The sequence below is a fragment of the Armigeres subalbatus genome, chromosome 3 (genome assembly GCF_024139115.2).
Source record: "Armigeres subalbatus isolate Guangzhou_Male chromosome 3, GZ_Asu_2, whole genome shotgun sequence".
In the NCBI taxonomy this organism is placed as follows: domain Eukaryota; kingdom Metazoa; phylum Arthropoda; class Insecta; order Diptera; family Culicidae; genus Armigeres; species Armigeres subalbatus.
Window position 1 is genome coordinate 251,900,703 of NC_085141.1, and position 12,192 is coordinate 251,912,894.

A 12,192-nucleotide genomic window follows, 5' to 3' on the forward strand; every position below is an offset into this window, starting at 1 on the left:
TCTCATATTCGTATTTCACAGATATCTCTGAAACCGAATTTCCGATTGCAGAAAAAAATCATGGGTCCAATGACAAAAACATAGCTTTCGTTTAAAGATAAAATCGCACAAATCGGTCCAAGGACGACTGAGATCTTGATGGGACATATTTTACCAATGTGTGAAGTTGATACGTCTAATGCTTTATGTTCGTATTTCAGAGATATCTCCGGAACCCAATGTCTAATTGCAAAAACAAAATACCATGGGTCCAATGACAAAAACATAGCTTTCGTTTAAAGATAAAATCATGCAAATTGGTTCACAGACGGCTGAGATATTCATGTGACATTATTTTGTTAGTTTTCTGAAAATACACTTCATGTTCGTATTTCTCACATATCTCTGGAACCAAATGTCCGATTGCAAAAAAAAATTGAACTTGTACAATGACAAAGTCATAGCTTTCGTTTAGTGTTAAAATCGTGCAAATCGGTCCACGGACGGCTGAGATCTTGATGTGACATTTTTGTAACGCACACACATACGCACACACGCACACACGCACACACACACACATACATACATGTGCTCAGTTCGTCGAGCTGAGTTGATTGGTATATACGACTTGGGTCTCCGAGCCTCGGATAACCCTTCTTAGGATGTAAGAAGGGTAAAAAAGAGTGGATTCCATTAAACAAAGCTTCAATTCAACTAATTTAAATGTCATGCATGAGCATTGCTCCGATATTCATCCCACGAAAGCAATGAAAAAGTATTTGGTTTTTTTTTCATATTTTTGTGATTTTCTTCAGTAGTGAGAACGTATGTTAGCAAAAAGAAGCGAAGAAATAGGTGCCGTGTTTCTTTGTATCGCGATGAGATGAAAAACAGAACACTTCCCCTATCTAACAAATCATGATCGTTATTTGAAATATGGCTAATATTGGCCATCTCCAACAATTTCAAATTTCAAAGTATACAACATGAGAAACTGATATTACATGCAGGTAAATGACTGATCAATGGCTTTCTTTTGTACATACTACATAAGATGGTGGAAGGACCTCTGCAAGTGTCATTTTAAGAAGTGTTGGGTATTTGGAGGTGTCCGGCACTGTGGGGTTCTCCCCCTACACGTAAACGATGGTGGAGAATAGCCACCCTATAACCAGAGACCGGCGGAGTGAAAAACTGTCGAAATGGCAACGCATGAAAATGCATGAAATCGTGAAAATAATACTGGCAACACTTGAACATTTTGATTGCTTCTTATGGATGCAAAAAGTAAACAAGTCGAATTGGAACCGCCTTTGACGGTTCGATTGGAAACAAGATGGCGTCTTCGCCGATCTCTTATTGTAGTATTTCTAGTGTAGAACACAAATAGCCCTCTCCATCCCCATCAGTGTTGGTGCCGTGCTTACAAAATTTTCCTTTGTTTGCTGTTAGAACTGTCATATTTTTCTTGTTTGCTGTTAGAAAACAACAAACAATCCGTTGATACACTAAGAAAAATATCGCAAATTTTAACTAGACAGCAGATGAAAATGAAAATTTTCATTTTGATTCAGTGTGCAGCGAAAAAAAAAATCACTCTGTGATAGTGTTGTTAAAATCTGCTTGGAGACCTCAATTACGAAAATTAGGACTTTGACAGATTTTGTTTACATATTATTGTCATGGGATTGTACTCCAATTTAGTCAGACGATTCTTTGTCAATGAAAAAATGTGTTGTGCCCAAGTTTGGTCATTTGGCATAACGGACATTTGACATAATTTTGAACTGCAGCACAAGAGTGAGTCATTTGGCATAACGGACGTTTGGCATAGTTTAGAACTGTGAAATAGAAAGGGTTATTCAATTTTTACGTAGATAAAGCAGATCCAAAATACGCTCTAATAAATTTAGACTGGGGCCTCATTGCGCATCTCCTTTCGACAGCTCTTTCGTATGACAGCTTGCATGGTTTGCTCGTTTCGAGTCGAGATGCGCAATGCCACCACTGATAACATTGTTCGAAAGGACGAATCGGCAGAACTACTTCCAAGGAAGAGATCACATTCATCATTGACTCATTCCGGGCCAACGCCTATTTTAAAAGAAGGGATTAAATTCACCATTGGCTTATTACAGGCAAACGCCGATATCCAAAGGACGAATCACATCCACAATTGTATTTTTCTGGGCAAATTTGTACTTTTAAAAAAAGACACATCACCATTACATTAATCAGAGCAAGCGCCTACTTTTAATGAAGATATAACATCCTTAATTGCCTAATACCGGGCATACGTTCACCTTAAAAGAAGGTGTCAAGTCCACCGTTGTTTTATTCTAAGCAAACGCCTACTTTTTAAGAAGGCATCACATTCACCATTGTCTTAAGGTCACTCCTGACGGAATCCAAGTTTCAAAGTGCTCGCGTTTTCGGGGGCACACCACTCGATACGGAAGCAACGCATAATTGTCATTTTTATTTTTTTACGCATGCTGCGACGCAGCAAAACTAAATCAACAAAAATGACAGTTGTGCGCCGCCTCCGTATCAGTGGTTTCTCAAAACGCGAGCACTTTGAAACTTAATTCAAATCAGAAGTGACCTTAATCCAAACAACGCCTGCTGAAAACCCCGAACAATCCCCTCCCCAAATAAGACAATAATGAAACAAAAAATGCCAAAGCCTTTATTTCTCCTGTATCGTTATCAATAAAGAAAGGCAAAGCCTTTGGAATCACGATCGCAGTTTGTCGTCTATAAAGTAAATTTAAAATTAAATAACACACCAAACAGTACCACCATTTCCTTTTTATTTTTGCTCTGCCATAGTGCGAAAATTATGCAAGCGGTTAGCGAACGAACATTAGTCACAGAATTCCGTTACTGTGTAAAAATATGAATTTTATGTTTCCATAATTACCCTTTTTCTCCCATTTGGATTTGATGTGTGCATTTTTCCTCTAGGAAAACACGAGCATAAACATTTTCCGCTCCATTACAAAACCTAAGCCACAAGCCCCCAAACAAATGGCCGGCGAGGCGCGACTCATCATAAACACAGTCAATGCATTGAAGGCACGCTTGCAGTTTTGCATTTTTCCCTTCTTTAAAGCTCGCACAGCCACAAGAAGATGCAGTTCACCACAACCCATCACAATTATTCTTACCATTTTAATGCATCTGGTTTCATACGGTTCTTCCTCTCCGCTTCGTTCTCTTTTCAGATCAAAATCAATAGACCATGTGAAACAGGACAAATACCCCCAGACATGCATAATGAGTCTACAGTACAATCGACGAGGGACAAACCGCTCCCCAACAGTGTACCGGTAAGTAGTAAGATATGCTTCCTCAACAAAACGGGAACATTCCCCAGCACTTGCAGTGCGCAGAGCAGCAACACGGCCGTGGTATGGTTCGACGATCATTGGCCATGATATGGTTGCTATGGGTTGGAGTAGGAATTTCAAGTATGCTCAGCGCAATGCTCACATCAAAAACCATAATTATTGAACAATGCATTATTGGGAGGGGGTTGGCGAAGGGATTGGGAAGAATAAGTGGCGAGGGAACTACAATGACACGCAGATGCAAGTTATGCGAGGACACAGTGCGACGAAGTGGTGATCACTATCAGGTGTGTCATCTGATATTTGCACACGTCCATTTCTGAAATGAGTTCGAATAAAATACATATATTTTAAGTTTTTCTTCGATATTGAACTTAAAACTCTTATTATCGAATGTTACTATATGGAAAAACTTAAACGACATTCCATATCAAGGTACTGCATATCACGTGTATACATTTGTATGTGTAACAAAATTTATCTTCGAAAATCTATGCTTTCCAATAGAAAACTAGCATTTAAAGGGATCCACCCTGCTTTCCATGCAAAAATTCACCAGATAACCATCTACCACCTGATTACATTGTAATTTTTTCCTTTCAACACTCCATCTGCTTAAGTGCATTCGACGCGTCTCGCAGCTTCCCATCGTTAACGAGAGTGTTTTAAAAATGAACTGCGCTAAGAAGACTTCTCCCTTTTCCTTAGCTTACCGAAGTCGCTCGTCAGCATACCAATCCCCAACTTTGGCTGAGCAGCTGACTTTTCTTCGCACATCGGTAGAGGTGTGCTGCCTTAAAAACAACAACTATCGTTGACTTTTACGCCGGCCAGAGCCTATTAAATCTAATTCCAGCACGTTCGCACCCGCTTAGGCAACCCGACAGACTGCAACGCGCAATGTTGATGGAATAATTATAATTTCGTCAATAGTCACTACCGAGTGCCGAGTGTCTCATGATGGCACCAGGAGGTACACCGCCCCGTCAGCTAATTACCTACTTCGCTTTCGAGCAATCACGGTTGGGAACTATAAACAGACCCGGCAGGGGGGACCCAACATGGTCTGCGGCAGCGCAGTAACTTGATCAGATTCATGCGCATGGAGAGATGATGAAAAGAGCGATAAATTTTACAAGATAACTCGTGGTACTCAACATTGCCGGTTGTTGCATGACCACGGAGCGAACCTGTCTCCGACGGATCAGATCAGATCCCCGGCCCAGAGTGCTGGATGCGTGCTCGACTGAAAATTGTGAAAAGATGACTTCGTGACAGTGTGCATGATGGAGTAGATTGTAACGTTAACTTGACTTTAACACTCATTGTGGTGCGGTTTGGGTGTGAAATACTTCGCCTGTGAAGCAGTTAGGAATGGTTAGAAGGAAATTGCAAGTGTTAAAATTGTGCAAACAGGCGTCAAATTTTCCCATGTGATTTTTTTCTCACCGTTTTGGGCGTTATTATTTCATAAGCAACCTACCGTGCAAATTCATATTTCAGACGCCTAAAAAGCTTCAGATCCGAAAGATAAAAAGTGTTGCATTGGCGACAATGTCTCAAGCCATTTTTTTGCTAGGCAACTCATTCGAAACAATTCTCGCTTAACTTTTCAAAAGGACCTAAGTAACATTTTTTTCATGAATTAATTTGAATAGCGCAATCAACATAACAACATGAAAGCTATTGATTGCGCTATTCAAATTAATTCATGAAAAAAATGTTAATTAGGTCCTTTTGAAAAGTTAAGCGAGAATTTATTTATTCGCTGACTTATTCGATAAGTTGCTTTTTAGACAGGTTGACTTATTCATGTTAGTTTATTCGTTAATTTTACCACAGCTATTGATGTAGCAGGCTTGGAGTAGCTCACATATTATCTGGTGAACGATTGCATGTTTATTTATTTATTCAAACTAAGGCCGAAGTGGCCTGTGCAGTAAATAAGAGTCTTCTCCATTCGTTTCGGTCGCAAACCACGCAGTCTACTGATCGATCCACCTTGCCCGTGGCGCACCTCCCCTTCTTGTGCCCGTCGGATCGTTGTCGAGAACCATTTTCACCGGGTTACTGTCCGACATTCTGGCTACGTGCCCGGCCCACCGCAATCGTCCGATTTTCGCGGTGTGAACGATGGATGGTTCTCCCAACAGCCAACAGCACGTACCGTCCGCCATCTGCACCCCACCATAGATGGTACGCAGCACTTTCCTTTCGAAAACTCCAAGTGCGCGTTGGTCCTCCACGAGCATCGTCCAGATCTCGTGTCTGGAGAGGACTACCGGTCTAATGAGCGTTTTGTAGATTGTCACACAGATAAAAATATGTTGTGATTTTAAATGTATTTTCATGCACATATTTGGAGCATGCAAATAAACGTAACATTCAATCGATCTCACTATTATTTTAAATCAAAATAAATTTAAACAGTGCTGGATCGTAAAATTCAATCAAATTTAATTGAATATCGAATGTTAATTCGTTTGATGGGATAAGCTGCAGTTTTACACGTCGTTGAATTTTCAAAATTATTTGCTGTGCAGTTTGGTACGGCGGCGAACTCTATTCGATCGGAGCGTCTTGTGGAGTCCAAAGTATGTACGATTTCCAGCCACTATGCGTCTCCGAATTTCTCTGCTGGTATCATTTTCGGCAGTCACCAGTGAGCCCAAGTACACAAATTCTTCTACCACCTCAATTTCGTCACCACCGATGCCAACTCGCGGTGGGTGGCTTACATTGTCTTCTCTTGAACCTCTTCCTATCATGTACTTCGTCTTCGACGTGTTGATGACTAGTCCGATCCGCTTGGCTTCCCTCTTCAGTCTGATGAAGGCTTCCTCCATCTTCTCAAAGTTACGTGCCATAATATCTATGTCGTCGGCGAAGCCAAATAGCTGGACGGACTTATTGAAAATTGTACCACTCGTGTTAATCCCTGCTCTTCGTCCTACCCCTTCCAAAGCGATGTTGAATAGCAGACACGAAAGACCATCACCTTGCCGTAACCCTCTGCGGGTTTCGAAGGGACTCGAGAATGCTCCTGAAACTCGAACTACGCACATCACCCGATCCATCGTCGCTTTGATCAACCGTGTCAGTTTATCCGGAAATCCGTTTTCGTGCATTAGCTGCCATAGCTGGTCCCGATCGATTGTATCATATGCGGCTTTGAAGTCGATGAATAAATGATGTGTGGGCACGTTGTATTCGCGACATTTCTGCAGTACTTGGCGAATGGCGAACACCTGGTCCGTGGTGGAGCGTTCGCCCATAAAACCCGCCTGGTACTGCCCCACGAACTCCCTTGCAATTAGTGCTAGTCGACGTCATAAAATTTGGGAGAGTACCTTGTAGGCGGCATTCAGCAATGTGATTGCGCGGTAGTTGCTACAATCCAGCTTATCGCCCTTTTTGTACAGTAGACGTTCGATAACTAAAAGTAATTTAACTGCAATGCTTTTTAACTGCAATTCGATAGTTGCAACAGTTTTGCAGTTATCGGACCGCTAAACTTCAAACTGATGTCAGACTCAATGACAGCTGCATTGCGCTGCACATTTAGATGCACTTTTATTGCATCTGACGTCGATTGACAACCGTTTGACGTCTAGAATGCGTTATCGAACGGCATTCGCTAACTGCAAAGTAAACATTTTGCAGTTATCGAACGGCTACTGTAGATGGGACACACGACATCTTCCATCCACTCCTGCGGCAAAACTTCCTCCTCCCAAATCTTGGTAATGACCCAGTGCAGCGCTCTAGCCAGTGCCTCACCACCGTGTTTAAATAGCTCTCCTGGTAGTTGGTCAACCCCAGGGGCTTTGTTGTTCTTCAGCCGGCCGATCTCCTCCTGGATTTCCTGGAGATCCGGAGCCGGTAGAATTATGTCCTGCGCGCGTCCCTCCAGGTCCATCACTATACCGTCATCTTCGTCTGCCACATCGCCATTCAGGTGTTCTTCGTAGTGCTGCCGCCACCTTTGGATCACCTCACGCTCGTTCGTAAGAAGGTTCCCGTTTATGTCCTTACACATATCAGGCTGGTAAAGCTGCGGTAAGTGCGGACGTTCGTGATGTCGGAGAAGAATTTACCGTCGATTAGAACGTGGTCGATTTGGTTTTCCGTTTCTTGGTTAGGTGATCTCCATGTGGCCTTGAGGATATTTTTGCGGGGAAAGAAGGTGCTTCGGACTACCATTCTGCGGAAGGCTGCGAAGTTTATGCATCGTTGGCCGTTGTCATTCGATACGGTGTGCAGACTATCCGGTCCGATGACCGGTCTATACATTTTTTCCCTTCCTACCTGCGCGTTCATGTCACCGATGACGATTTTGACATCCATCGTGTGCGTAGAACGCTTCTTTCTCGTCGTCGGGTCTCCCTTCGTGTGAGCAGTGCACGTTGATGATACTATACTTGAAGAAACGGCCTTTTATCCTCAGCTCGCACATCCTTGCGTTGATTGGCTGCCACCCAATCACGCGTTAGTGCATCTTACCCAGCACTATGAAGCCGGTTCTTAGCTCGTTTGTGGTGCCACAGCTATGGTAGAAGGTAGCTGCCCTATGCCCGCTTTTCCACACTTTCTGTTCTGTCCAGCAAATCTCCTGCATCGCCACGGCGTCGAAGTTGCGGGGATGTAATTCATCATAGATCATCCTGTCGCAACCTGCGAAACCTAGCGACTTGCAGTTTCATGTTCCAAGCTTCCAATCGTGATCCTTTATTCGTCGCCTAGGTCTTTGCCGATTATATCGAGTCGAATTATCTCTTATATTGTTCGTAATTATTGGTTTTCCAGGCGGCTTATTGGGCCTGCGCAAACCTCTTGTCTCGCCGGAGGGCCGTCGTGTCAGGGCTGTTTGGCATCCCACCTAACACCAGGACTTGGGCTTGTGTGCTTTGAGCGGCACACGGTCGCTTTGGCCGAGCCTACTTGCGGATACATGCAGCTTTTTATAGAGGCTTAACAGGGCCCACAGTCAAACCCCACCACATCCTAGGCAGGCGCCACAACTCGCAGATGGCCTGGGGAGGGATCGTCAAGTCCTTGGACATAGTCCCTGCTGCCCCCTTCTTTCACAAATTCCTTCTGAAACTCTTTGGATACTCCTCCAATAGTTCCTTTTAATATTCCTCTATAAGTTTTTCTATAACTTCCCAGGAAATACCTCCCAAAGTCCCTCCAGAATTTCCTCCGAAAATTTCTCCATAAGTGCTTTCGGAAATTCCTAACGGCGTTCTTCCAGAAATCCCATTAGGAGTTTCTCAAGAAATTCCTCCAGGAGTTTCTCCATTTTCTTCGGAAAATCCTCCATAAATTACTTCAGGTGTTCCTTTAGAAAGTTCTCCAGAAATTACTCCAAGAATTCCTCCAAAAATTCCTTCAGAACGTTCTAAAATAGTTTCTCCCAAGAGCTCTCCCGGAAATACCTCCAGAAGTTCCTTCGGAAATTCCTCCCGAAGTACCTCCTGAACTTCCTCCAAGAATTACTTCAGGAATTCTTTCGGAAATTCCTCCTTGCGTTTCTTTTGAGATTTGAGATTCTCAAGAAATTCCTCCAGAAGTCCCTCCAGAATTTCATAAGTGAGCTCCTCCAGAATTTTCTTCAGAAATTACTCCAAGAAATCTTCCGAAAATTCCTTCAGAACATCCTAATAGGGTTTCTCAAGATATTTCTTTAAGAGTTCCTCCAGAAATTCCTCTGGAAATTCATCCCAGGGTTCCTTTGGAAATTTATCTGGAAATTGCTCCAGGAGATCCTGAGAAAACTCCTTCAACAGTTCCTTTGGAAATCACTCTAGAAGATCCTCAGAATTTTCTCCAAAAGTTCTTTCAGGATTTCCTCCAAAAGTTTTTTTTTAATCTTCGAAAATACTTCCAAGTCCCTCCCCTCCGGATATTCCGTCAGGAATACCTTCGCAAATTCCTTCAGTGGTTTTTTTTTTGCAATTTTTCCAGGAGTTCCTTAACTAATTCGTCCAGGAGTTCCCTCAAAAGCTCCTCAAAGAATTCTACCGAAGATTCACTAGAAAATTCCTCTGCAAATTCATTTTGAAAGTCCTCCACAAATTTCTTGCAATATTCCTCCTTATGTTCCTTGAGAACGTCCCCAGGAAATTGCTTCAAAGTTTCTTTGGAAAATCCTTTAAGAGCTCCCCCGGATATACCTCTAGAAGTTCCTTCTGGAATTCCTCCCAAAGTCACTTCAGAGTTTCTTCCGCAAATTCCTCCAGAAGAAATACCACAGACAATCATCTTAGAAAGAAGAGATCCATTATTTACGTAACGCAAAAAATGGTCAAACAGTTATTCAAAAATTTAAAACTTAAAATATCCTCTAGTATCCCCTGGAGATGGTTCCGAAACGTAGGGACGAGCATAAAATCATAGTTCTGACAGAGTTCTCAGAATATACCAACTGAAAATTCCTCCAGAGGTTCCTTCGGAAATTCCTTTAGGAGTTCCTCCAAAAATTCCTATAGGTGCTTCTTTGGAAATACCTCCAGGAGTCCCTTCAAAAATTACTTCAAGAGATTTTCATGTAATTCCTCCAGGATTCTCATAGAAAATTCCTTCGGGAGTTCCTCGAGAAATTCCTCCACGAGTTCCTCCAGAAGGTTCTCCAGAAAAAAATGAAAGCTTTCAAAACTTAAAAATTAGAAAAATTAAATAATCATTTGCTTAGAAATTCAATATCTTAAAACTAAAAAAAGGGGGGAGTTTGGAGGAATTCCGTGGCGAACTACCGGAGGAGCTCCTGGACGATCTCCGACGGAATTCCTTGAGGAATTCCTGGAGAAATTTAAAGGAGCTCTTGAAAGAACCTCTGGGGGACTTTCCGGAAAAAAATGCTGGACAAACTTCCGAAAGAAATCATGGAGAAATTTATTTATTTAAAATTATGTGCTAACGAATTTCTTGAAGATCATCTTGAATGAATTTTTGGAACTATTTCTGAAGGAACTTCATAGAGAATTTTTGGAGGAAAGTCTTGAAGAATTTTCTCCTGGAAGAATATCTTGAAAAACTATTTAAGGACGTTCTAAAGTAGTTTTCGGAGGAATTCTTGGAGTAATTTCTGAAAAACTTTCTAAAGGAACATCTGAAGTAATTTACGGAGGAATTTTCGAAGAAAGTGAAGGAACTCTTGGAGGAATTTCTCTAAAAACTCCTGATGGGATTTCTGCAAGAACGCCGATAGGAATTTCCGAAAGAGATTTTCGGAGAAAATTCTGGAGGGACTTTGGGAGGCATTTCCGGATCAAATTTTTGAAGGATTTTCCAAAAAAATCTTTTGGAGAAATTACCTGGGAAGTTCTAGAGCAACTTATGAAGAAATATTCAAAGGAGCTTTTGGAGGAATATCCGAAGGATTTTCTGGAGGAATTCCTGGAAGAGTTTCAGAAGGAATTTGTGAAAGAAAAATCCGAATGAGTCTTCGAAGAAATCATTTAGTATTTAGTAGAAAATTGAATTCCCGGAGGAAATAATTATTATTATCTAGCGAGTAACACCATATAATGAACATTCGTCAAGCAAATGTGTTCCAGAGTAATAACAAGATGGATATGATGTATCGGCCGAGTTGCAAAATAATATGATCTGCGACAGTTTCACAGACGGCATTTTTCTACATTTTATGGATGCCAAAATGTCAAACCAAACGAGTATTCTCATATACACTAGCGCCACCAAGCGGATGAATTCCGGAATAATATGATCTGCGATAGTTTCGTTTTGACCTCTTGAACAAATTTGTAGAAGACGGCTACCTAACGAGTATTCCCATATCCCTAGCAGCTAGGTTACTGTAACTCGTATGTGACGGGATTCAGTCACAATAAAGTTGCTGCGACCATTTTTGTCTGACTTGTGCTGCTCGGAATGAATCTATGACAAAAAGTCGAAAGACAAAAGGTCGAAACGACAAAAGGTCGAAACGACAAAAGGTTGAAAGGGACAAAAAATCGAAAAGAACTAAAGGCCGATCTAAAAAAAAATGATAACAAGTTGGGTGTATGCCAAATGAATTTGAAAATTGAAATGAATTTAACTTCAAGCAGAAATAATAAATCCATTGCTTGATTTGCAGCAATCGCCTATTTCAAAAAAGAGATCACACGCCTTAATCCGAGCAAGTGCCTACTTTTTAAGAAGGAGTAACACCCACAATTGCCTTAATCCGAACACGCGCCTTCTTTTGAAGAAGGGATTATATCCGACATTGCATTGCTTTAGTCCTGGCAAACGCCCATTTTTAAAGAAGGGATCACATCCTCCATTGCGTTAATCCGGACAAGCGCATACTTTTAAAGAAGGAATCACATATTCCATTATATTAATCCCGACAAACGCCTACTATTAGGGAATGAATCACATCTGCCATTGCCTTAATCCGGGCAAGCGCCTGCTTTTGAAGAAGGGATCATATTTACCATTGTATAATCTGGGCAATCGCCTTGTTTTAAAGAAGGAATCATACCCGCATTGCTTTAATCCTGGCAAACGTCTATTTCTAACGAAAGGATCACATCCAATGGCAAATAGGAGATGACCAATTCTGGGGAATGGTGCATTCTGGCGAATGGCTTTCTGGGGAATAGTACATTCTGGCAAACAGCTTTCTGGGGAATGGTCCATTCTGGCAAATTGATTTTGGCAAAAAGCCTTCTAGCAAATGACTTTCTGGCGAATGTCATACAACCGATGTGAAAGTAGGTGCTTGCCCAGACTGAAGCAATGGTGGATACGATACCTTCTTCAAATGAAGACACTTACCCGGATTAAGGCAATGGTGGATGTGATCCCTTCTTTAAAAGTAGGCGTTTGCCAGGATTATGGCAATGATCAA

General features: G+C 41.8%; 1 protein-coding gene across 2 annotated transcripts in view; it reads left to right on the forward strand.

Moving 5' to 3' along the window:
* The window catches only part of LOC134223510 (uncharacterized), a 206,288-nt gene that overhangs the window by 129,106 nt on the left and 64,990 nt on the right, over positions 1-12,192 (forward strand). For both annotated transcript variants that reach the window (XM_062702671.1, XM_062702670.1), the window contains one exon: positions 3,207-3,311. In XM_062702671.1, coding sequence (XP_062558655.1) covers positions 3,252-3,311 — 60 coding nt within the window. In that variant the 5' untranslated portion in view covers positions 3,207-3,251. The remainder of the gene's footprint in view (positions 1-3,206; positions 3,312-12,192) is intronic.